Source organism: Hippocampus comes, unplaced genomic scaffold (assembly GCF_001891065.2).
Source record: "Hippocampus comes isolate QL1 unplaced genomic scaffold, H_comes_QL1_v1.1 scaffold82, whole genome shotgun sequence".
NCBI lineage: Eukaryota > Metazoa > Chordata > Actinopteri > Syngnathiformes > Syngnathidae > Hippocampus > Hippocampus comes.
Window position 1 is genome coordinate 702840 of NW_017805135.1, and position 26745 is coordinate 729584.

Consider the following 26745-nt stretch of genomic DNA (forward strand, 5'->3'; position numbering starts at 1 on the left):
GAAAAAAATTTTGAAAAAGAGGGAAATTGTAAAAAAAAAAAAAAAAGTAAAGAAACATCTGGAAATTGTCAGTTGTGATCAATGGGTGAATTAAAATTATGTCAAGAAATAGTGATTACCAAAAAATCTTTCAAAAAGTCTGAAAAAGTATGAGTTGTCAAAAAATTTTGAAATAAAGTTTCAAGAATGAGTAAGTATTGGCCATAAAATAATTTGCACTAAAATTGTAAAAGAAAGAAAAAGTCAATTGAGTGATAATTGTAAAAGAAATGTGTAAAAATACTCAGAAAATTATGTCAAATAAGGTAAAAAATGTGTGAAAATAGTGAAGAAAAAAAGTGAACAGTGTAAATGGGGGAGAAATGGGGCGAAGTTCATCTTTCACTTCCTATCTGTCTCATCATTCACCTCTCAGCTGCAAAGGGAGACTGACACTTCACAGGAGAAGGTACATCTCATTGTATTGGTTCCTTTTGTGTGACGAGTTGTTCAGGTAGCTGCATAAAGCCTCCCTAAAGAGCTACTAGTAGTAGTAGTAGTAGTAGTAGTAGTAGTAGTCTGGCACATATGCTTTTTCCAAACAACCTCTGCATTTTGCTGTTTCCCCGCAGGCGACTCTCCTGCTGCGAAAATGTGCTCTTTGCTGCTCAGAACGCTGCTAAAAAACACAGATGAGAATGTGAAGCGTTTGTGGTCTGAGTGTAGCGTTTTGCAGCAAATTAAACTCTTAAATGGTCACGCATGAAACAGAATAGATGTCCTGGTGATTGTTAATGCAAGGTGTTAGGATCGAAACATGCTGCGGTGATATCAGGAATCTAGATCTGAAAAAAAGCTCACAAAAGAATGAAAATGATCAAAAATGGGAAACAAAAAAAGGTACACTAGTGAAAGCTGTTTGAATAATCTGTGAAAATATCCCCCAAAATAGGTGAACACTGTCAGAAAGTATTAAACTAAAACAAAAAAGTTTAAAGAAGTTTGTTTTTAAAAAAAAAAAAAAAACATTAATATTGAAGAAAACAAAAAGTATAGATCAACTTTGAACAAATAATAACTTTATAACTTTTGTTTGTTAGTGTTTTGTGAGTAACCGCAGATTCGAGGGCGCATCACTTTGCCCAAAATTAAATAAAATGACAGCGCCACTGCCACCTACTGTAGTGGATGTGCAATTTCACTTTATTCTTGTATGGCAAAAAAAAAATAAGCCTGCACCCTGAAAACTGTTTCAGTCCCCGCCCCCAAAGCAAGCTAAAAAAAAAAAAAAAATACATTTTCAGAGAGCGATCCAAAACTGGCGTGGACATATATAAATAACATAACAGAATGCACATGAAGGTCTTAAGGATCTGTGCCAACATTGAACAGCAATTAGGCCATTTTGGACAACTTCCAGACTCATATTTGGATAAATTCCCCCAAATGAGCCCACTTGAAAGCAGGTGTTCTAGGCAAGGCTAAATTACATAGCTTTTTTTTCCCCAAGCCAACCAACGTAGGCAACATACAGCATGATTTTCTTTCCATTTGTCGTTGTTGCGGGCGCCCCGTGTCTGCATTCGCGTCTCGTCATTCATCCCCGTCCATCAGTCAGTCAGCGGCTTGTGTTAGCAGCTGCTGCTCTGATTCATGTTGGCAGACGACCTCGGGGCTCGGCAAAGCGCTGTGTGATAATAATGTCAGGAAGCAGGCCTCAGCGTGACGGATACGTTTGCAGCCGACTCCCCGAGGATAGGTGAGCGCTTATCTGGTCTCTGACAATCTGCGAAGTCATGGCCACTTTTGGTCCACTTGAGGTTAATTATGTTCCGATGTGACGGGCCGATGATTTGCTGGATAATGGGGTGCCATGCAAAACCTCAGGACTGGAAGGAAGATAAGGGATATTTATCAGCGCTGCAGCCGGCCGGGGTAGCTCATCCTGAAATGTAGCCACGGGTTTTTCCTCCCCGTGATTGCTGCTGTTGGATTTTCTTATTCAGAGGCCCTTGTTTGCATTGGAAATCCTGTTAAAATAATCAGGATCAGCTTGAGTGACCACTGATATCAGAAGCTCGAGTGTGTTCCAAAAGAAATGCAATTGCAGTACAGTAATAGCGGGAATTCCATGACATTTCCTTTTGCTCCGTAATGGTTCTCGTTTCTCTTAAGTGAAATGAGAGCAGGCCGTAATATTCTTGCTTTGTGTCCGCACAGCTACAGCCTGGAGGGCCTGAGTGGCAGCCAAGAGGAGGCACGGCGCCCGGCCGGTCAAGGCCCCCGCATTCTAGAACCTTCCAGAATGCTGCAGCATGACATGGATGAGCGCGGCTCCCTCGTGTCGCTCACGGAGGAGCAGGAGGAAACGGGGCCGCCATGCGGCCTGGAAAAGCAGGTCGGCGTTCATAAACGCACCCGCGTTTGTCACATTTGTCATTTTACTTTTTACCCGTCACACCCTCGGCTCTCCTGTCGCCACAGAGGTCGAGGCGCTATCGTCCGTTGAGGAACAGCTGCCCCCCGATGACCCTGCCCCTCACCAAGTCTGTTTCCATGCTCGCCATCAGCCACAGAGACATTGACGGTGAGTGGCTGAATTCAAATCATGCAATCCAAAAAAAAAAGGTGAAGACTGTCAAAATTCAAACATTTGAGATGACAGCGGTCACTACAGCGGACAGCCTATCATGTTATCAGGTTGCAGGTTATCATTATTGGTGCGTGAAAGGGTTCATTCGGGCAGGGGCCACTTAAGAAATGCTTTCTAAATATGTCATGAACACCCACGCGACAAAGAAGCAGGTGGTTGTGGTTGTTTTGTCATTGCTTGCTTTGGTTCTTTTCCCACCTGCCCCACGCATCAGTTGTCGGACGTCTGCGCCGGAGGCGGCGGATTTCCTTCTCCTTCAGCCTTTCCCCCATCCTCACTAAATCTAAGTCTCACACCCTTTATGGCGACTCGTCCACTAGCGACGATGATGATAACTTCAGTAAGTATTTCAAACGCACTAGGCGCTGTAGTCAAGGCCATCCGGATGCTTGATGTCACCCTTAGACACCCTCCAGCTCCTTGTGCGTCCAGCGGGGGTGGGCAATCTGTGGCCCGTGTGCCACGTATAGCCTGCTTTAATTAAGGCCACCTTGCATTTACATTATCAAGAGTAATGTAGTTTTTGTTGCAATAATTCATCTGATGCCTTTATCTCATCCAATAATTTGTGAATTTATTGTAATCCATTTTACATGCACATTTAAACTGTTTTAGATTTATTCTAAATATTTTTTGTTAAAAAATAATTTACATGTTTTATGCACCTATGTAATTTTTTTGGCCGCATTTTTAAAAATTCTTTTTATCTTGTCTGACCAAAAACCAAATGTGACCCTTAAAGCACAAAAGTTTGCCCACCCTTGGCTTTGCATTGTGAAAATTATCCTTTTGTATATGGGACGAATTTAAAGATGTTCTAGTGCACCAAATTGTGCCATCGTCCAGGCGAGATTGGCTGAGGCAGAGGGAGAGCTAAAATATACATGGAAAAATGAATTATGCATTTGACCCCCCCCCCCACCCCCCCGGAAAAAAATACCCCTCATGCTTTCTGCTGACTGTTTTGATAAGTCTCCTGGAAGTTAAGCAATCTACTTTTTTTGTGGAGCTCAGCCAGATTGTCATCTTGATTTCCCCAAAGTTTGCCAGTTTGCATTTGGATTGATACAAGGCACTATAGATTGACTTTTCTTTTTTCCCACTGAGTGGATTATTTCTATTGCCCAAGGTAGCGGTTATCACGTTGTGATAGTCAAGTGTATGACTAAGTATGTCAATGCAGGGGAAGGGCAGACAAATGTAGTTGACCTCATCTGTTACCTGGGCGCGAGCATTCTTTCATTGACTGGTCCTGTGTGAGTGAAAACTGGTTGGTTTTCTCCCCCATGCCCTTTCCTGTCGGTTTGATCACCACTTGTCGGAATGATTTTGTTTCAGTAGAGCCTGTGATTCAAATCTTTTGCGCATTTTTGACCAGCTCTTATTCTTCACAGGTATGAGGTCCTTCTCCAGCACGTCTGGATCACTCGCATACAGGTCAGTGCAGCCCAAACCGCTACAGCGCTGATATACTGTTTGTCATGTGTGTTCTCATATTTTTTTTTTTTTGTTGTTGTGTTTGTTTTGTTTTTGTTTTTTTTTGTTGCATAGCATATCAGAGGAGGAGCCTGGGCCGCTGCGGAGCGATGCTGAGACGACGGGCAAGGGTGGCACAAAAGTTAGCCGCACCTTCAGCTACCTCAAGAACAAGATGTACAAGAAGACGAAGGTGAAATTTTTGTGTGATTCCTCTCTAAATTCTCTTCATGAACCAAATCCATTGCATTTGCTTTTTTTGAATGTATAGTTAGCCACGGGCAGGATGGTGTTATAGTTTAACACATCTGCCTCACTTGTCCAAGGTAATGGTTTTGAATCTTGGTTCCTGCCTTTCTTTCTGGAGTTAATAGGCATTCTCCAGCTTCCATTTTAGGTTAATTGGGAGACTCTGATTTGTCCATAGGTGAAGTGTGAATGGTTGTTGTTCACATACCTTGTCTGCGACTGTGTGATGACTCGTTCATGTTTAACCTGCTTCTCTCACCAAAAGTCTTTCGGTCATTGAAGCCTGGAAATGGTCTACAGGTGTGAATACTTGTGAATGCGGCTTTTTAGAACTTGAACAAGATTATTGACCCAGTCCTCTCTCATCTTTACTTAGAAGAGTAGTGACATGTCATTTCTTGAGTGCCACAACTTTCTCTGTGCCTTCAAGACATGTGAGGATGTGCTTTTAAAAAAAAAAACAAAAAAAAAAAACAAACTCGTCTGTTTTTCTTAAAGTGTTTTTTCTCGTCAGCAACCTTTCTGTTCAAGGCAGGTTTTGAAAAGGACATGACTGGGGTTGGGTGACAGGATAGCTTTTCTTTCCACCAGGTGTCACTTCAAAATCGTTTCACCAAGCTATCATGAGCCTGAACTACGGCAGACAAATTAAAAAAAAAGACAAAAACCCCAAACAACAAAAAAATAGGGGCCGCATTAACATTAAACTGATATTAACTGCAAAATATGCTTTGGGCTGCAAGGGCCCCAGGCTGTGCATTTGAGAGCCCTGCTCTAAATTGTACATAGGCGTGAATGTACTTGTCAATGCCTGTTTTGTCTATATGTGCCCTGCAATTGACTGACATCCAGCTTCTGTTAGCAAATGTCACCTGGGATAGACACCAACTCATCCACCATTCTAATGGGGCCAAACTATAGAAATGGATGGATGCATAGCTGACGACACGGGGGCTGAAGAGAAAGTAAACCAGGAAGACATCTCCTCACACCTTACCTCCATAATATCTTTTTTAAAGGGACAGGCCACCTCATGAGGCCTTTGAGCCGCCATGTGCAAACTGGCTTTTTTGAGCTGTGGTGTTGCCACCGCGCCAACAGCAAAAGGCTCATTGCAGAAGTGTCAGCCTCACTTCCTTTTTGTCACTCGGCGCAATGGCGTCTTGCTGCTGCTTCTTGTAGCCACTGTCGCCACTTAGCGATGTCATGCAGGAGGCTAACGCGGAGCCATGGCTTCTCGCTGAGGAGGTGGACGGGCTGGCACCAGGTAGGTGGACTGTGTCCACGATATTGGGGGCTGGGCGTCTGACCTTCATGGTCTTTGCAGCTACCTCTCCACTGGAGTTTTCAGGCTGTTAAAAGTGTCGTTAAATGTGCTCCCTTGTGTCTTTTTTTCTGCTCCTTGACAGTCTCTGAAATGGAAAACCTGTAGTCTACTATCACACTTGGGAGAGACTTGTTGTCGTCTTTCATTCTTGGTCAAACAGTGGTTGTGGCAGGAAGTGCAAGTTTCGAAACGGTCGACTGTCAGGAGTTGAAAATAATGTAAACTCAAATCATGTCGCCAAAATCAAAGCCTACAGGCATTGTTTTGAGTCACATTTAAGTATCTTAAGAAGTCAAGAAGTTGATCTCAAAGCAAAATAAATTAAATGTGTCTTCACCGTCATGCAAGTGTTAAAAGAAGTTAACGACTGTAATGTAATGCTAGGATAAAGTAAAACCATGAAGTCATCCGCACAGCAATTAGAAACGTGCAGAGAGGCTGGCTGAAGGCACTCAATTTTGTGTGTAGCAATTGGCATTATTCCTATCCGTCATACAGGTTTCAGCAGAAATCAACCACTATATCGTAAGACAGTGTAAAACTACTCAACTTTATATTGTTCTGTGAGCATTTTTCAGGAGGCGCAGATTCAAGCTCGCTGAAGGCAGTCAGTCTTGAGGATATCTTTTTAGTATTTTTGACTGTCATAAAAGTCTAAAATGGAGTTCATTGTTAGATCGTAACACTAAAATAAAGTAAAACTACTCATTCTTTGAAGTTTGGAGGCGGCATTGTGGTTAAGGAAGTGCAGAGGAAGCTTCGCTGAATAATAGTAATAATAGCTGATATTTATTCACCTTTTAGTGGTCCAGAGGACATTGAACAATAACTCACGTCGGGTAAATAAAATAGTGATTGTTAGCAGTACCATGCTAGCAGATAATTAGTTAGCCTTGGTTGACAGCCAACAGCTGCGTGACGTAAGATTCTAGCAGGCAGACGAGACTCTTTGGAGAAAATAGGGTGAGAAACTTTTCAAGATAATGCAAAGTAAGTGTCCTTGAATGACTTCATGCATTAAATTTTTGAAAAGTATTCACTTATTCACATGATTTTTTTTAAATGAACAGCTCGAGTGGCAAGATTAGAGGCAAGTCTCTTCACATTGTTCAATCTAATGATTTAATTCTTTTGATGCTCACTGCAGAAGTCTAATGTGAAGTCAAATTAAAATTTTGTGCCATTTATAACGGTTGTACTTTTCCTAAAATTGGATTACCAGATTTTGATTTCCCACTGTAAGTTTCTCATTCTTCTGAGATTTGTGCCCGAAGCTGTTGCCTTGTAAACCTGAGCTTTGGAAACTCTGCTGTACTGGTTTCCTTTGGGTTTGGGTGGATACTATGTGACGTCAAGCCGTGAGAATAGGAGCTCCTGTTCTTCTCCCCATCACTTCATCGGAATTGTGATGGCCGAAACGGCAGAGGGATGACGTCATCTCTCTATCTAACTGTGTATATAGCACTGCTCAATGACGGAAAGGTCGGGAAAAACTAATTCCCAGACGGAACGTCTTTGTCAGCTGTCACACTTCCCGGGAGGAGACAGAGTCATGTTACACTGTGTCATTCTTAACCATTGACGACAGTAGTTTTCACTTTTTAGTTTTTAGTATGCACTTTTTATTGTTTGTGTGCAAATACTTTGGTCTCTGGATGTCTGCCCACGCATCAAGTGTAAATCTAACTCCCTTTTTCTAAAATAGTGTCAATCTGTGCAAGACCTTTTTCACTTACATGTATGCCCCCCCACTGTTATGTAACAGTGGGGCTAATTAACATCATGACCACAGCCACAATGGGTTTCTCAGTCGATGATATGATTATATGATCAGCAAGACCTGAGTCTAAGGCTGAGGCTGAGCTGCAGGTTTCTTCTATAAGTGATGCTTTTTCACCATTGCCATCTAATGTGGGCGGAGCATGGTGTCCAAGTTGGAGAATCATTTTAAGGATTCACCCGCTCATCGCCGCTCGCAGCTGTCATGTTTTGTAATTCAAAAGTGCTATATGCCCGTAAAGTATAGCGGCAAGTGTAGTACAGCGAAAGAGGAAATATTTATCAGGTAGTTCCTTCCTCCAACATTCTGCAGTCTTGTTCTTTTTGCAGACAGCACACAGGGTCAGGCCCGTGTTGCGTTATGAGTGCGAAAAGAACTCAAAGTGAGTTTAACTACAAGATGCACGATTTCATGATGCAATTCGTTCTTCGAGTAAATAATGGGCCGCTTAATATTCCAGGACTCCCCATCGGGGCAGTAATAAATCCTCTCAGTTAGATTCCGACGAGGAATTTCCATTCATCGATGCATACTATTTTTTTTTTCCTGCTTTCATGCTCCAAAATCACCATTTTTGTTTGTTTGCTGGTGTGCTCCACCTGTTCAGGAAAAAGAGAAGGACAAAAAGGAGAAGGAGGCCAAGGAGAAGGAGAAAAAGGCGTTCAACGGGCACCACTTTGCTGCAATGGGCTCCAGCCAGGCGCTACCATGCTCCCACTGCTTCCAGTGTAATAAGGCCCTCAGCAGCAAGGAGCTCTTTCAGTGCACGTGTAAGTACCGTCACATGTCCTCATTGTGTGTTTTGTTTGTGTGTCGCCCCTGCACAGTGTAACGAGATCCCGCCTAAGAGTTGCCTTCATGGTTAAAATGGCGATCACTTCTGAGGTGGAGGTGTTTATTTAACAGAATGATTATTGTTGCGGTGGCGGCATGGTGGACGAAAGCTTAGCATGTCCGCCTCACAGTACAGACGTCTACGTTTTGAATCCCGTCTCCTGTGTGTAGTTCGCATCTGTTTTTCCCTCTGCCTTCACGGGTTTTCTCCGGGTACTCGGGTTTCCTCCCACATGACAAAAACATCCATGGTAGGTTGATCGAACACTATGAATTGCCCTTAGGTGTAATAGTGAGCGCGAATCATTGTTGTTTGTCTGTGTGTGCCCTGCGATTGACTGGCAACCAGTTCAGGGTGTACCATACTTACTGTACATACTGCCCGAAGGTTGCTGGGATAGGCTCCAGCACGCCCGTGGCCCTCCAAAGGCTAACGCGGTTCGGATAATGGATGGATTATTATTGTTGCCATTGTTGCTGGTGTCTTTGATATATAAATGCATTTTAGGCTCGTCCTGAAATCTCACCTAAAAGCCAAAATATCCCTAAAATTTCATTTTAATCGTTTCATTGTTCATTTTAATTTTTAAATTTTTTTGGCATGTTTTTTTAAAATATATATTTTCAGTCATTTATTTGTTATATTTATTTGGGGGGGTTTTGTATTTGATTTATTTTCTCTTTGTTTAATGTCTTTCGGCTAAGTATTTTTATTTCACTTTATTTCAATATTTTTGTTGCATTAATCAATTTTTTGTTGTTTCGTAGTTTATTTTTATTAGTCATTTTCTATTTTATATTCTATGTACTTTTTTCTACGTTCAACGTTAAGCCAAAATTAACATTGGTCCGCAAGAATCATTAGCAGTATATTGGCTGATGGTGTCCACAAACAGCTGCAAAATTAATCACCAGTGTGGTTTATGTGACTAAGGCGGCAAGGAAAAGCAAGAAAGAGGATGTCACCGCTTGCGCAAGATTTTGGCGCAACAGTCTGAAAAAGCAGAAAGCAGCTTTCTACTCATATGTCCCATCATTGTGCTTCTTGTCGCTTCTGAGGGTGTTTCCAGGCAGATGCCGGCCTGGAAGACATTCAGGCAATCGCACACTCGCTCTTTTGTGTGAGCTTGAGGCAATGTGCAGGCCCTGCCTACGAAAGATGTCATAAAAAAAGCCCTCGTAAAACCGTTTAAGAGGAGAAAATGGCCGTGGGACTCCGAGCAATCATAGGCTATGTTGCATAATCTGCAAGGTGAACAGTTAAAAATAAATAAATAAAGCACCCCAAAAAAGCTAAACATGCCATTTAAAACAATTGAAGATGAAACACAAAAAGTAAGGCAAAAGAGTAATGAGAGAATACAGTAATGACACAAAACATAAAATAATGTATTAACCACAATAAAAAAATTAATATACAAAAAATGTATAAAAATACAAACATATAAATATATGAATATAAAATGATATTAAATTTAAAAAATGTTAATACAAAATAAAAGTAAAACTAAATACTAAAATATAGAATAAAAGTTCAATACATTAAATCCAAAGTTTTTAAAATGCACTTTAAATTTATTAACAATTGTGATAAAGTACACTAAAAGGAACCGTAAAACAAAGAATACATATTAAATACAAGAAAAGAAAGAACAAAAACATTAAAAATAGAAATACATAACAATACTACGAAGAAAAATAGGAAAAGACAAAAACGTAGATTTAAGAAAAGAAATAACTAAAGATAAAAATAATAACAATAACACTCACAATCATACCAAATGACAATGTAGAGTGAACACTTTACCTACCGTGCATGTTTTTGGATTGTGAGAGGGCACCAGAGTACCCGGAAAAACCCCACACACGTTCAGGAAGAACATGCAAACTCCACACAGGAAAGCCGGGGCATGAAAAATGCCATTAAATACAGAAGGAAATATACACCAGAACTGAATATTTCCCTGCCATGTGAAAGAAAGACGTAATGCTTTCTTTCACTTTGACTCAGACGAGTGCTTGCATTGACATCATTGTAAAAGTGGGAAGTGTGCACTTTCACGCGGAAGATGGCGCTTAAAAAACAAAGTTTAACTTTTGTTCGTGGTGGGGGTATTTATGGTTATATTTTACCAAGCACAAAGTCATAGGTCAGCGGTCATATTTTCTCAAACAGGAGTTTTAATAGACACTGTGGCCCCAAAGAATCATTTTTGTGTTTTAGAAAGTTATATATCTGCATACTGTATATGAAGCATTTTCACAAAATAAATATACTTTAGCTATTACTGTATATTGCAATATGATATTAGTACTATGCAACAAAGACCATGTTTCGACAAAAGAATATGATTATTATTCTTTTGAATTGTTGAAGCAAAATATTTGAAAACAACAGACTTGTTTCATTACTTTCACAATTCTAAAAAAACAACAAAAAAACTTAACTATAAGTTATGAAAAGGGAAACAAAAAATTTGTCCTCATCCTTGTTTTATATGACAGCAATGTCAGGCTGACTTTGTTCCCCCGCCTCTGTCAGTACTGTTTTCTGTATACAAGACTTCACAGGCAGTATGAAGGGTGTTTCTAGCTCGTGAACTCGGAAGAGGAACTTACATTATTGTTGGTCATCCTTAGTACAGTCAATCCTCTCTAAGTGCACCTTTTTAGCACTTTTCAATAGTAGCGTTAGAGGGAGAGATGATGTATGAGTCTCCATTGGAAACAAGAGTATGTTTGTCCTCCAAACTCTAGACCAAATCACACTTTGGCAATCTCCCGATGACTGAGAAACTTTCCCATGCAAAGCAACGACTGTATGTGTCAGCCATTTTAGAATCCCCCCCCCCCACCCCCAATCCCCCAGTATTACCCCGTGTTGCATCACGCACCACAATCTGCTTTTCATTACAGGGCCGGTTTTCCATCCACCACACCTTTTTTTTCATCTGCCTTCTCCCACTTTTCTTTGCAGACTGCAATGCCTGCGTGCACAAGAGCTGCAGGGACGGTCTGGCCGTTTGCGCCAAGGTGAAGATGAAGGTAAAAAAAACTCTGATGCTTTTGCATGTTGTCCTGTGGACCAATACTGAAGCTACCTCTCTCTCTCTCTCTCTCTCTCTCTCTCTCTCTCTCTCTCTCTTTCTTTCTTTCTCTCTCTCACTCTCTTCTCTCTCTCTGTCTCTCTCTCTCTCTCACCCTCTGGTTCTTTTAATGCTGGCCAGTTGCCCAGGCAGCATCTTAACACAGTGCCAGATTCCAGCTCCTTCCCCGGTGTCACCATGAGGAACAAATGTGAGTTGCGAGCATCAAACGCATCTTCAAACACGCTGTCATGTATCATGTATCAACATTTGACATATTGGTGTCAAATGTCAACATGCGAAAGAAATGTCAAGTCAGCAGAAGTGGTAGAAATGGCTTCCAGTATGGTGTGGAGTGCAGTTGGACACCCCAACACCAGCAGTAGCATTAGCTACAAAACTGTTTTTTGTTCTTAATTTTTATGTCAATTTTTGTTTTTGTATCAAAGATTTTCAATATATTTTCTGGAATGAACATTTTTTTAAAAATCCTTTCTATTATATGAATGATTTAAATACATTTAGATTTAAATATTTTTACAATTTTTTAAAAATGTAATTTTGGTTAAATGTTTTAAAATAGTTTTCACTTTTTCCTCCCCTTTTTTAAACTTCAATTTGTAATAATTTTCTGTCATACAAATGGATTTATATATATTCATTGGCCTTGAATATTTGTCTTATTTTTTTATTTTATTTTTTAAAATATAAATGTTTTGAGATAGTGTTAGAGCTTTAACATTTTGACTTTTCACGTTTATTTTACCTTTTTATTTTACTTCATTTGGATTTATCGTGCATTGGTTTTGAATGTATTCTTTTGGCATCAATAACAGTGAGTAGTAGTGAGTTTGGAGAACGTTTTTCAAGCGGTATAATAGCTATGGGTTGGTTATAATCTCTGATGTAGTCATATTCATCTGGGGAATCTTATTACACTATCACCTCTAAACCAGAAACCTAAAAGGAGTTCCTCTGGGATTCCTTCTTGAGCCCTTGTGATGTTTTAGGCACGAATTGACCGGTTTGCTTCCCTTCCTGTCCAGCATGCGGGACAAGGGAACGCCCCTGGTCAGTCATCTTGTCCCCAGAGGACCACTCGTCTCTGACTTTGCCGCAGTCGCGCCGACATACCAGCCTCATGCCGTTCCACGGCAACAACCTGTCCAAAAGTCTTTCCATTAGCAACATTGCTGGGTGAGTAGGCAGGACGATTTCCGCAATGACTGCGTCAGTTGATAATATCTGTTCATTGACTTTATTGCGTGTGTGTGTGTGTGTGTGTGTGTGTGTGTGTGTGTGTGTGCGAGCGTGCGTGCGTGCGTGTGTCTGTGTCTGTGTCTGTGTCTTGTCTGGTTGTAGTCCAGTGTTTGACGAGATTCCCATCAGGGGTCTGCGCTATCTTTCCCAGTCTACTGACTCGCTCAACAGGACAAATCAGGTCACAGAGTCCATGGAATCACTCACTGATGAAGGTCATTACATTCCATCGCAACCATGTAAATAAATGGAGACCCGTTATGATGCCTTTATGTGAGATACATTTATAACATGTCCCAAACAAAAAATAGATGGTAACATGGAAATTTTGCTGGTGCCGGTTGCAGGGACAGAGATGATGGACAGCCAGCTGATGGGCGAGTTTGAGGGCGAGGCCAAGGAGATGGAGGCCGACTCGTGGAGTTTAGGCGTGGAGCAGCAGTACCTCCAGCAGCTGGACCGCAATCTGGTCAAGAGGCAGGACGTCATCTACGGTACTCACATGCCACCACCTCACTCATGTACAAACAATATGAAGGATGAAGCCGCTACGTGTGTCTCCAAATGTTTACCCGTTCAACGACTACATAAAAATGAAAAAAAGGCAAAGATGGATCAACAAAATTATCGAACTTATCCTCAATGAGCTCATCCTTTCCGAATAAAAAACAAAATCCCGAATTGTGAGTCCGAATCCAGGGATGTCGTTTTAAATTAGATTTTTCCCAAATGATGTGTAATTGACTATAATTTAGCATTTTACTTGTTTCTAACCCTTTCTGAGCTCTCAACATTGTGAGTTTCGTTACTTCTTGACTAATTTATGACATTATTTACTGTACGGCAGAGCTGATGCAGACGGAGATGCACCACATCCGCACGCTGCGCATCATGTCGGAGGTGTACAGCAAGGGCCTACAAATGGAGGTGCAACTGGAGCCGCAGACCCTAGAGCGACTTTTCCCCGCGCTGGACGAGCTGCTGGAGCTCCACACGCAGCTTCTCCTACGCCTGCTGGAGAGGAAGCGTGAAAGCCAGGCAGAGGGCGGGCGCTCGGAGCGAGGCGTCATCGTCCACCGGATAGGGGACATCCTCCTCAGCCAGGTGAGAGAGATGATGTTCACATGGCAGCAGTTCAGTTCAGTAGGAATGCCAAAATAGTAAAGTTACGAGAAAAACCAAAGGCAAGTCTGTATTGTTATGTCAATACATGCAGCAGTTCACATTGACTCACAAACATTGTGTTGCAACGATACATCCAGAAATGATAAAATGGTGAGGCAGATTTACAAGATAAATAAGCTACCACCTTTAAGTAAAAAAGATTTAGTAAAAGCTTTGACAAAAAGTGGCAATGTTCAATAAAAAAGTCTTTAAAGTTACAGGAAAAAGGTGTAAAAATATATTTGAAACAAGATGAAAAATAAAGCAAAGGTGTAAGAGGTGTAGAAATAAAGGTCTAAGTTTTGAAAACTTTTTGTGAAATGTCAGTGTAATGTGGAAAAAAAATATTTTTTTTCATCGGTTTATATTGTTGTTTTCGTTTGTTTGTTTGTTACCCATGTCTTTCCAAAGTGATTTTAAATAAGTTCTATACCCAATCTTTCAAGTTCTCGGGATGCAACAGCGAAAGCATGAAGAGGATTTACGGGAGATTCTGCAGCCGCCACAATGAGGCCGTCAACCTGTACAAGGACCTTTTGACCAAAGAGAAACGCTTCAAGGCCTTCATCAAAGTACGTCCATCTTGCTCTTCTTCTTCCCGAGTAGGAGTTGGTCAAACTAAGAGCAAAATAATCCACCCAAAGAGGGATTGCTAATTCAAGCCAATTTTGACAGTGCGGTTTAAGGTTGTTGGTTTTTTTTTTTCCTTCAATCAGAAAAAGATGAGCAGCAGCATTGTTCGGCGTCTCAGCATCCCAGAATGCATTCTGCTGGTGACCCAGAGAATAACCAAGTACCCTGTGCTGATTCAGAGGATCCTGCAGCACACTAAAGGTCAGACAAATGCTCTGACTGCCGACATACCTGAAGCAGTGATTCCCAACCCCTGTGCCATGACACATTAGTGGAAAATCATCAACTGTGCAGCAGGAAATAATGCGCTTCCCCTTAGTTGGTTTGAGAATTAACACAAATAATGTCCCGTTATTCAGCTTTCCATGCCACTGACATCATGACAGGCAGAGTAATTAAATTGTCGATGGCCGAAGACGCAATGAAATTGTGTGTTCTCTCGTTGCCATTCATTCAACAGCAATATAGAGGAAATATTTTGGATTGATTTACTCCTCCTCCATGCGCGAAGCACCTTTACACTTATGACAACACAACCGTTTTAAAGCACAACTTTAAAAGCATTTTGATGAATGCCCCGTGTGGGCGGGAAAAAATGGGAAGTAGTATATTTTATGAGGGAGGACTGGTATAACAAAAATTGGGGGTGGGGGTTAAGTGAAGCTCACAGTTTTTCCACATTTTGCTATCGGTATGCACTGTGCTAATTTCTTGTACTATGTATTTTTACCATTGGTCCTCTAATACCCTCTCGTGGTGATGGCAAGTACACAGACAAATAAAGTCAAAGAGAAAGGAAGACATTCCTTGGATTCTCACTGACTCACCTGCTTTTTTCTGGGAGCAGAGGGTGACAGCGACTACGACGAGCTGTCTGGGGCGCTGCGCCTGGTAAAAGAAACGATCGCTGGCGTGGACGGCCGCGTGAACGAGCACGACAAGCGGCGGCGCCTCAAGGATTTTCACAGCCGCACCGACACCAAGTCCATCATGATGATGAAGAGTGGCCAGATCTTCGCCCGCGAGGACCTGCTGCGGCGGCGCCTGGTCCACGACGGTGCGCTGCAGCTCAAGAGCAGCCAGGGACGTCTCAAAGGTGACGACATTTCCCTAATAATGGGAAAAAATATAGAAACCGCCTAACTACGAGCTCTCCGTCATCTCAGACGTCCACGCGCTGCTCCTGTCGGACGTGCTGGTCTTCCTTCAGGAGAAGGACCAGAAATATGTCTTCGCCATGCTGGTAGGCCTGATCGAAGCACACTTCGTGAAACCGTCTTATTTCACAAATAGACAAAGAAAACACAGAAATGTTAATTATAAGTAATAAGAATAAAATGCAATGAAGGAAAGTTAAATATCAAAATTTCACAGATATATGTATATATCTATGTGTATGTATATGTATGTGTGTTTTATATATATATATATAATGTATGTATGTATGTGTGTGTGTGTGTATTTTTATATTTGGAAAAAGAATTACAAAAAGAATGCCATGTAGCTATGAGCTTCTTTTTCCACCTTAGCACACACACCCGTGCACACTGAGCAAGCGAGAGGGGGAGAGAATGTTCGCGGCCTGCGGCAAAGAAACCACACTCATCATCACGAAATTGCCCGGCCATTTCAGAGCGGAGGCCTTTAAAAAGACAAATCACATGTTTGTAGATTGGAGGGCAGCCTTGAGCAAAAGCACTAGAGTAATGGCGCGCAGATATCCACCAAGTCCAAACCATCCGAAATCCATGAAGTCTTGGGCGATTCAGCACCACTTCTGTCCTGTAGGGGGCAGTAATGCATGTTAACTAAGTTTTACAGTGGGGGGTGGTGTAGGGGTTCACTGGAGCTCCATCTGCTGGATCTGGTGGGTCACTGACCCACTTGGTCCCAATTCAAGTTGACTGTAACAAGAGAACATGAAACGCCTCATTTTATGCTTAATGTACCCTCCACGCAATTTTGTATTCTTTAAAGGAATCTTGCAAACCAACCAACCAACATGAAAAACAAACACCAACATATGCTTTTCTGTGGCACATTTTCTCTTGGATAAACAGCACATACCTTTGACCCACCAAATGTTATCATTATTTTAGGTCTAATCCTACCTCTTAATTGATTAAGAGTGTTTTACAATATTGTGTGTGTGTGTGTGTGTGTGTGTGTGTGTGTGTGTGTGTGTGTATATATATATATATATATATATTTACCCTCATAAAATGTTTGTTGGTTATATTCTACTTGAGTTTTTTTCTTCCACAATGGATGTGGACATTAACTATTTTCTATTGTTCTGCATCTGTTTTTATTCCCTCACTTCATCCAATGCAACTCTAATCTTCTGCTTGTTTTCCCCTGCTCACATTTGATGCTTCCTGTCATTTTTTTTCCTTTCCCCTCCTCGCCGCTTCACCAACCCATTTCCTGCCCACTGCCTCATCATCATCATCACCATCCCTTTCTCCTGTCATGTGTCTTCCTCCTCCTTCTCCTTGGCCCTCCCACCCACTGTCTAAACTAACCCCCTCACCCCGGTAGGACCAGCGCTCGACTGTCATCTCGCTGCAGAAGCTGATTGTGCGTGAGGTGGCCAACGAGGAGCGCGGACTTTTCCTCATCACGGCAGGCATCGAGAAGCCAGAGATGATGGAGGTGCTGGCCAGCTCCAAGGAGGAACGTAACGCCTGGATGCAGCTAATACAGGACGCCATGCAGTCCATGTGAGTACCCCCAGCTAACAATTATGGCCCACCATGGATTCACATCCCTTTGGCTCAGGTAGGCCTGTGCTGCAGCCCAGGAGTTAGCCTGAGTACAAAGTCAGGGAATGAAAGAGTCATCGGGCATGCTGCCGGAAGGTTCCTTTTTAATTACGCCAAACAATGTACAGTGATGCCATGAATATTCGCAGGTCACAAATAATTAACATTTCCAATTTGTATTTTTCATCCGTGGAAAATATTCCCAGCAATGCACAAAAGCGTAACTTTTTTTTTTTTTTTTTTTTTTTTTTTGCACTCTCACTTTTGAAACAACCTAATAAACCACAGGATGCTGCCAAAGTCCTGTCTGCAGAGGAAAGACAGTCCAATAACTGGTGCCAAGAAAGTAGCTTAGGGAGTTGCAACATTAGATTGATGAAATAATAAAATGTATTTTCCAATATCATCTTAAGACATCTTAAGTTAGCCCACTTATATTTACAAATATTTTGAATATTGCTCATTATTTAAAAAGTGAATGGGAAAAAAATATCCTCTTTCCTCAGCTTGGTATAGTGCTTAAAATCTTTCTTGAGCATTATTATCTGATAAGTGAATTGTAGCACCACTGTTACTGAATTGATAAGAACATCAATCAACATATAATATATCATATCTCACCTTTTCAAACACTTACGGTATATATTCCCATTTTGATGATGAAAAATATAATTCGTGTCACTCTCCACTTGATCTTTTTTTTTAATATTACAATAATATTAAAGCCATCATTTATACAGTAATTATGCAGTGCAATTGAACAGTATGCAGAATTCGTTTCTTTGTATTGCTAATGTTATTGATACAATTTTTCAAATATGAAAATTCTTTTTTAAGTGAAATTTTATTGTTTTCTCTTTTGTATTCATAATGGCTCTTTAACTAAGCAAAGATAATCGTGATCCAAATACTCGATTATTCAATAGAATTTTTAGGAGGATACTTGAATGCTTAAATTGCCAGCACTACATTTAATTGCCCCTGTTTTATTGTCATATTTTTATTGTTTAACAAAATCCTTGTCACCCGGGATTAACCAGAGAAAAATTGTTTCTCAAAATTAAAAAATTGCTACTCAAGTGAAGTTATTGAAGAGCAAAACTACTCTTCAAAGGAAAAAAAAAGATATGTTCCTGGTTGAATAAAATTAACGGAGTCACAATTAAACATGTTGCTGTTGTGCGGCACAGGGAGAGGGACGAGGACGAGGGCATCCCCAGCGAGACCGAAGATGACAAGCGACAACTGGAGATCAAAGCCAAAGAAATGAGAGGCGAGCAAATGACTCCAGAATGTCCTCCGGATGCTTCTTTAGTATCGGAAGTAGTTAACTCTCCTCCCTCTCTTTCCTTCATCCCTCCTTTAGACCTGCTGAAGCAGAAGGATTCTCAGATCATGTCCCTGCTGGAGGAGAAGGTGCGGCTCTTCCGCGGCATGTGTGAGGGCTCCAGTCCAGTTGAGGAGGCCTGCCGGCAGACCAGGCACTTCTTCAGGTCGCCTGTCGGGCCGGAGCCCCCCATGGGGGCCTGCGTCATGAAGGACGCCCTGCAGGAAGGTAAGCGGGGCAAGGCTTAAACGCTGCCGATGAGTCTTGTGCTTCATCAGGATGCTGGAGATGTTTGTTATTGCTTCTAGGGCCTGCTGCTTCTCTTCTAAATGCAAATTATTCTCACACTCCATTGTCCTTAAGGATCCAGCTGCAGTGAAGACTGTTTGTTTTTCTGACAACACAATTCGGCAACTTCGGCGTTAAAGTGACTTTTAATGTCTTTTACACTGCACAACTTAACTGCATGCCAGGATTCTCTCGCCACAATTTGTGGCATACCCGTCACTTCACACCATTAGAAATGGCGCGACGAGAAATACGCCATATTGAAACACAAAAGTGCATAACACGCTCGGTCACACAACGTGCGTCATAGGGTTAATGTGACGGCTCCGCCGATTTTCATGACAGCCACAATAGGAATAAACATATCGGCTAGGAATCATGCACAAAATTAATTTTAGTGGCATGGACAGTGATTCACAATTACGGGAGGATTTTTTTGCCTTTTAATTCGGAAATGCAATTGGTCAGGCAACCCTCGTGCCTTTTTGTATGCAATACAGATGTAGTCATGTTCCTCTTGCAATTTTGCATGGTAGCATAAAACACAAGTAGAAATCATCCATAGTAAAAAAAAAAAAAAAAAAAAAAAAAGAAAAGAAAAGGAAAATTCCACCGTACGTTTGCTCACGCAAAGTTGCTCACTTGGGCACTGTGGCGTGATACGCTATCATATAAATTATGCAATGGCTTTTCTCGCCAAGTTTTTATGACAAGCGACACCTTGCACAATAAATGTAACCTGAATGACTTGAGACAATAGAGAAAAAAATATAATGAAACGCACAGCCACACGGGCAACATTAAACTCATCAGGCTCCACTTTGCTCAATTAAAAAAAAACAAACAAATCATTTCCTTTTGTGGCTGAGTACTAAATAGAGGAGAGACTTGTCCTCCTTCATTGGTTGTCTTTGTTTGTTAGCATGTAGCCGTAGCCATTAGCACTAATGAACATTACTAGTTAAAAGAACATCAATTCAAGGCCTGTTGAAGATGTCTCGTTTTGTACTGTGTTTCTTTTCTTTTTGCACGCCTTCTGCCTCATTTCATCTGAGCACGCTAACTGTTCTTTCCACTTGATTAGATACAATACACAATTTGCACCCCCCCGCCCCAACTCTGCTCAACAACAATTTGGGCATACATATACATTCAGGGCATCCTGAAATTATTCAGGCTAAATCTTTTTCCACATTTTGTTACCAACTTACAGCAAAATTGGATATGGTAATGTCTTCCCTCATCATTTCTACACACAACTCCCTACAATAAGAGGGGTAACGGCTCAAAGCACACAGAAAAGACACCGAAGGAGTAGCTTCATGATTAGTATTTGAATGTCCACATTTCTGGAGAGATCTGAAAATGGCTTCGCACCGACGGTCCCCATCAAACCCAATTGGGCTTGGGGGGCGCTGCAAAGAGGAATGGGCAAAATTGCCCAACGATAAGTGTCCCAAGGCGCATCAGATTAAAAATAAACTTGAGTTTGTAATTGCTATTATCAAGAAAGCACTAAACAAGAGCTGTGAATGTATATGTGAGTTTTTAATTTTTTATTTCTAAATTTACAACAATTTCAAATTTTGAAAATCTTATTTCATGGTCATGATGGGGTCTTGTGTATGGAAATTTTGCAATACGGCTGCGACAAAGTAAAACTTGGAATACTTTATGGACACATTGCCTATCAAAAAAAAAAAACAATACTTGTGTTTTGAGGCGTCAGATTCGATGCATATTTTTGCCCGTACATGCCCACAGCACCAATAATTGATTACTTGCACTAACGTAAGCACATGGTGCCTGGAGACTAGAGGTGATGTCACACCAATCATGGTGCATTGAGCTAAGGCTGTGAAAACTTACCTTTTTTTTTCATTCAAAATATTTGATTTTCTTTCCCATATTGTCCTTTTGGTGTGTTGTGTGTAAAATTTTGAGTAGCACAATGAATTTAATTCTGTGTGGAATAGGGCGGTAGTATGACATTGTACATTCATTTATAATTGTTCAAAAAAAAAATCTTTTAGAACCGTCGGAATCAACTTCACCTTTGCATTGCAGTAGCGGCAATGTGATTGTGCTGATGACGCACGCACACGCACACACACACACACACACACACACACACACACACACACACACACACACACCCACACACACACACACACACAGGTGAAGTCTTGTCAACATATTTGAATGTAAAGTACGCGGAACAGGTTGTTGCTTGGCAACTGCCTTTGTAACCCTGTTAGCCGGATGATTCGTTTACTGACCTCACATTGATTTTTTTTCTCTGCGTGCGTGTGCATGTGTGTGTGTGTGTGTGTGTGTGAGACAGTGGAGACACTGCAGACCCTGGTGAACAGTAGCCTCGGCGGGGCGATGGCCGGTGTCCAAGATGGCGTAGGCGGAGGAGGGGCGCCCGGCTCTGGGTGCCTGCCCCGACGGGCCGAGACCTTTGGCGGCTTTGACAGTCACCAGATGCACCTCAGTAAGAGTAAGTGTGGAAGTGCGTATGGACACTTGGTCAGATGTAGCCGCACAATCTAACAGGGAACCAATAAAGTGGTTCATCTTCAGTTTTTGATTAAAGTATTAATATATGGTTCAATGCCATCACTTTTTTTAGGGGTGGGGGTGTTTTGTTTTTACTTCCTTCTATTAGGTTTGCAAGATTATTTAGGTTAGAAATGCACACGATGTCCGTTTTGAAGCTATTGAAGTTGGTCAAAAGACACCAAAGAAATTAGACATCAGGATTTGTCAGTAATATTTGATATGTGAACAAACATTTCTCTGATTGGATCGCTCTTATCCTTGGATGAATCTGGAACAGTAACAATGGAAAACAGCTTTTCTCCGATTGGATGTAAGCTTTCCCTCAGCGTCTTGTGGCGTCCGAGCGTTCGTAGCGATGTTGCGTTTTGATCCTTTGGTGTCAGGCCTTTCTCTCATTATGAAGCTGAATTCACGTGAAATGGTTTCCAACATTGTTGACAGGCTTAGTCTTTACCTATTAATGTGTTGTGACAAAAGTAATCATAAAAGCCGCCAGGACGTATATTGATAGCTATTTAGCTGCAATTTCTACATTGCCTGTTCATTATTTGCCTTGTCCAAATGTGCTGCTGATGTAATTAAATATTACATTTAGAGAATGGGTATTTGCCTGATGTTTATGAAGTCCTCCTCCCAGAAATGTGCCTCTCAACACAGCACGCTTCTGACTGTGAAATGCCCAAAATAAATTGAAGCCATTCATTCCTCAGTTTCTCAGAGGTTTGCAGTTGATGCAGTTTACCTTTGCACAAAATGCAATAGCGTCGTCGCTCATTTTGCGTGTGCCAACCACCAAGGGGGCACCTACTTGTCTACTGAGTAGTGTATCCACATCACAATGACAATTAAATTTGAAAGGCTCGTTTTTCTCCCTTTGACAAATACCCCAATTGGTCCAACATGACCACCACTGCCACCTTGATTGGTAATATTGTTCATAAAAGCCAAAGTGCATAATAGAAATAAAAGACCATTTCTTGTTTCGTTCTTTTGTGCACAATGGCAGTAAGATTCCACATTATTCTGAGCTAAAATAACTTGAATAACCGTTAGCTCCTATCAAGTAACCGTGAAATGGATGCTGACGGATCCGCGTCTGTCTCATCTGGTAGATGGAGACAAAGACGAGAGCGAAGATGCCACCAGAGATCTGCGGAGGACCGAGTCAGACAGTGTCCTGAAGAAGGTACGAAAAGCCTTGCTATTTTTACCTATTGTCCTTTTTTAAATCCAAATCGTTGGAAATTATTTCGAGTCATTCTGTTACCCAAGACATCATTAATTAAACGATATAATACGATGTGCGTAACTGAGCATGGGGTGTGCTTCATTTTTGGACCTCTAGGATTAATTTGAATCATTCAGTTTTACTCTGCAGGAGGATCAATTACCTTTTGACACGTACGATGTGCCGGCGCGTGATACAGCATGCCAACACCTGCTGCTGTGGATTATTTCTAATTGTTATCATTACTTCTCTTGGGCAAATCGGCGGCACTAAACTGTGGATTATTTCTCAGTATTTTATTTATTTCTATAGTGCACACTGACGGTTGTCATGAATAATGGGCAACGAACGGTCGCACGTGACATAATGATATGAAAACTCGCAAAATTTGGTGATTTTCTTTTCGTTGCACAAGCATTACAACATCGTTTGCTTGTTACAACGGCACGGCCACACGCACGCTCACAAGCACCCACACGTGCATGCACACTGACACTGATTTTTGTCCTTGTGTTTGTGTATGCCGGCAAGGGAGGAAACGCCAACCTGCTGCAGCTGCTCAAGAGGAACAGCGAGGTAAAGAAGTCACTTCCCGTCGCTAACCTGATTAGCCAGGCCGCGGTTGACATGGAAACCAGCCAAGTTGGTGTTTTCAGCCTCTGTGTCACTTGATCTCGTCGAACTCGTTGCCATTTACTGTCCTATAAATCAATATGTATTGCTCATCTCCCGTAAAATATTCTTTGTGTATGTCAAAGGTGCTCATTGCATTGTTTTCCCCAACAGCAGGTGCTCCACAGCGTCTCGAATTTGTACTTCCTGCTCAGCACGCTGCAGGTATGATATCCTCAGTATATCGCATGCATCTGACAGCTTGGGAATGCATATTGACGTCAGATGACCGCAAATAATGTCTTCGTTTTTTTTTTTTGTTGTTGTTTCTTTTTATAGGCAGTGGTGGTGCAGCAGGACAGCTTCATAGAGGACCAACGTCAGGCCCTGAGCGAGCGCTCACCGTCGGCGTGCTCGTCGTCACGGTCGTCTTCACGGCCCAGCTCCCTGGTCGAACAGGAGAAGCAGCGGAGCCTGGAAAAGCAGCGGCAGGAGTTGGCGTCGCTGCAGAGGCAGCAGGCAGCGCATGCCGAGGAGCGCCGCCGGCGCGAAAAGGAGTGGGAGCTCAGGGAGCGTCTGCTTGGCGACAAGGAGACACTGCTGAACGCGCAGGTACGATCGATCCATTTGCTGCCCTGAAATAAAAAACCAGGATTGGAAAAAAAAAAAGCAATGAGATCATGAATTTATAACTTCATTTAAGCAACAGGAACATTTGACTTGGTGAGATTTATTAAAACAAATAGACATTCCTAGCTGCAACCCCCCAACTGATGGGTGTATTTATACTACTAGCACTGATAGAATTGTGGTATTTATTGTTGTAAGCTAAACTTACTCATGACCTGGATAAAAATGTGGATGTTGAAACGTAAAATTCTTACGGAAAAGTTCCACGCACCAAAACATGCCTGTATCTTGGTTATAATTAAGCGGTCGTCACTACAGGAGGAGGATCTGTCCAAGCAGCAGCGGGCGCTGGAGGACGAGAGGCGAGAGCTGGCGAGTCGGAAGGAGGACTACCAGAGGGATCTGGAGAGGCTGAGAGACGCCCAGAGGAAGCTGGACAAGGACAGGGAGGCCCTGCAGAGGCAGCTCGACAAGATGGACGAGCTACGGCGCACCGAGGTGAACAACAACACCACAAAGTCACTTTGAACAGGCGACGGTTGACCTCTGCCATGTGCTACGCCGGCCGTAACCTTCCATGATAGAAATTAGGGCTGAATAATTTAATCGCATTGACAATATAATGCAATATGATAAAACGCGATTTGCTAATTGCATCGGCTGAGATTTGACCGGTCATTGGGAGCAGAGCAGGCACAAACGTCAAAGCTGTGCCGAGAGTCTGCTGCACTGGGTGAGTGTAATTTCTGAGATTTCTGTCTCACGAGACCTTGAGGTCAGTATCTGACATGTTCTTTTTTTGCCTTATAAGATTTAAAAAAAAAAAAAAAAAAAGCTTCACCGCGTGCGCTTCTTGAGCAGTGAGCGAATCAAAACGCATCCTCCGGTCAACTGACTGGAAATGGCAGCCCCCGGCTGGAAAGTTGTCAGCGGCCACACATTTAGAAGATGAATTTGTCTGTGTGTGGCCAGATGTTTCACGAAATAAACTGAAGACAGATGAAATGATGTTACTCCTCATTTAATGGATGAGGTGTCGTTGTCGTCCGCAGCCTCCGGTTGGAATGCCTTCTGGTTCTTGCCTGTTTTCGGAATCAGAAGATGTTGCGTCATGTCGGCAGGTGTAATCTTAACTTCCTCCACTTAGGCATGTGTGATGACGATTTATGCATACACGGTGAAGATGGGTCCAGTATTTGAGCAGTGCAGTCCACATGTTTAAATATCAGGACACATGAAAATAATGAAAAGTTGGAATGTGCACTCTAGTTCTCTAGTTTATTCCTCATTTACAGTACACACTTATATTTTTACGCAACACTTGTTTGGTAGAATTTTATTGTAATAAATATTAAATAATTGCTTGTGTTTGTTCCAATTTATATTAGAAAAATACCGTGGGGGGGGGTGCAATGTTAAAAAAAATCACAATTAGATTATTTCCTACAATCGTTCAGCCCTAAAACCTGAAACCCAAAATAACATTGAGCCAAAAATAGCCACGATGTACTCTGCCATGCACAGGAACATGATGTTCTTCTTCCTGTTAGTGGAGTGCACAATGGAAATCAACAGAAGGCCTCAAATTAATCCATGGAGTTAAAATAAATAAATAAATAAAAATCTTAAGACACCCAAACTCATGCTGACTTAATGTGGCTGCACATCTCGCCAGTTATTGCTGAAAAGAAAGCACTGGTTGTCCACCACCTTGCACAGTCGGAATAAACTTGCCAAATTGACTTGCAGCGGACTCCCTCCACCGCCTCGGAAGAGTCCCAGTTGGCGGGCAGCTGCCAATCTTTGGATCTGGACCCCGTCGACATGTCCTCTTCATCCTCCTCGTCTTCAACGTCGCAGCGCTGCAAGGCCAAGACACGCAGTCTCAACCCTTTCACGTCGTCTTCATCTTCGTCGGCGGCGGCGGGCGTATTGAAGGCCGGCGAGGCCAGCACGCAGCTGTCCAAGAGCCTGTTGCAGCTGGCCAAGCATCGTGGCAAGGAAGGCAAAGACAAGCGCAAGAAGAAGGTGAAAGGACAGGCCGCAGGTACGCATCGTGCTCGTTTTTACCTGCGCTCGGGGCGCATCCTGAATACAACGCTCACATGAATTATTTTTAGTAGCATTATTTATCTTCAACACCAACAGAGTTCTAGTTTTTTATTTACTTTTTTTTATGTCAGCTGCTCCCTGAGATTGTAATCTACCTGTAGATGGTAAGATGCTAAAAGCCCTATAATGGCTACAATTTGGAGCCGTTCACTTGGTGAACTATGGTGCTCGGTTATAAAATGGGGTGGCTGTGGCTCAGTTAGGAGAGTGCGTCGGCCGGTGCCCGAAGGGTTGCCGGTTGGAATTTTGAAGTGTCCTCGGCCACAACACGTAAATGGAAAAACTGTTTTCTATTGCCTTAACTGGTCAAACAAAGAATAAGTAAAATAATAATAAATAAATAATATACATATACAAATAGCACATATACAAAACTTGATATATATGGAAAAAAATAAGATTAAAGTGGGAAAATATTAAAAAACATCAATAAAATAACTTAAATAAATAATTTTTGCACCTGTTTAATAAAAGAACCTGCTGAAAATTATCTACAAAATCAAGTAGACTCGCTCGTGTAGTTGAACAATCTTTAAGCACGTAAATTGCTCTAGTTTTCCCAAAGGCAAAACGTCAGTAACATTTTATAACATGGTCAATTCCAGACTCCCAGCACCTCTCCGAGGCTCCTCTGGATGGGGAGATCTTCTTCTGCTGACTCTCATCATGCTCCCTCCTCAGCCTCGCTCAACGACAACACTTTCTAGCTCGCCTGCAACCCTGTTCGCCACACAGGACGTGCCGGTGTGCTCCCACTTCCCTGTCGTTGTGGTGTGA

At 42.0% G+C, this 26745-nt stretch overlaps 1 protein-coding gene across 4 annotated transcripts; it reads left to right on the forward strand.

The window, feature by feature from the left end:
* The first annotated feature begins 2143 nt into the window (after positions 1–2143).
* Positions 2144–26745, forward strand: akap13 (A-kinase anchoring protein 13). 4 transcript variants are annotated; one of them, XM_019866569.1, is made up of 26 exons: positions 2144–2377; positions 2464–2566; positions 4027–4069; positions 4184–4301; positions 8072–8234; positions 11276–11343; positions 11526–11595; positions 12431–12581; positions 12747–12883; positions 12992–13138; positions 13492–13748; positions 14255–14380; positions 14525–14642; positions 15289–15537; positions 15608–15684; positions 16983–17164; positions 18397–18479; positions 18573–18761; positions 21166–21324; positions 22499–22572; positions 23146–23190; positions 23401–23451; positions 23566–23838; positions 24175–24354; positions 25606–25903; positions 26574–26745. In XM_019866569.1, exons 1-26 carry the CDS (start codon positions 2159–2161, stop codon positions 26624–26626), a joined length of 3633 nt encoding a protein of 1210 aa, XP_019722128.1. In that variant the 5' UTR covers positions 2144–2158; the 3' UTR covers positions 26627–26745. The 4 variants fall into 4 exon arrangements, with proteins under 4 accessions (XP_019722128.1, XP_019722129.1, XP_019722130.1 ...); XM_019866570.1 differs by having other exon boundaries at positions 23404–23451; XM_019866571.1 differs by having other exon boundaries at positions 12747–12859.

Coding starts and splice junctions, on each gene's coding strand:
- akap13 (XM_019866569.1), top strand. CDS start 2,159: ATGAGAGCAGGCCGTAATATTCTTGCTTTGTGTCCGCACAGCTACAGC. Junction 2,567..4,026: donor CAGCCACAGAGACATTGACG/GTGAGTGGCTGA, acceptor TATTCTTCACAG/GTATGAGGTCCTTCTCCAGC. Junction 18,480..18,572: donor CAAAGCCAAAGAAATGAGAG/GCGAGCAAATGA, acceptor TCCCTCCTTTAG/ACCTGCTGAAGCAGAAGGAT.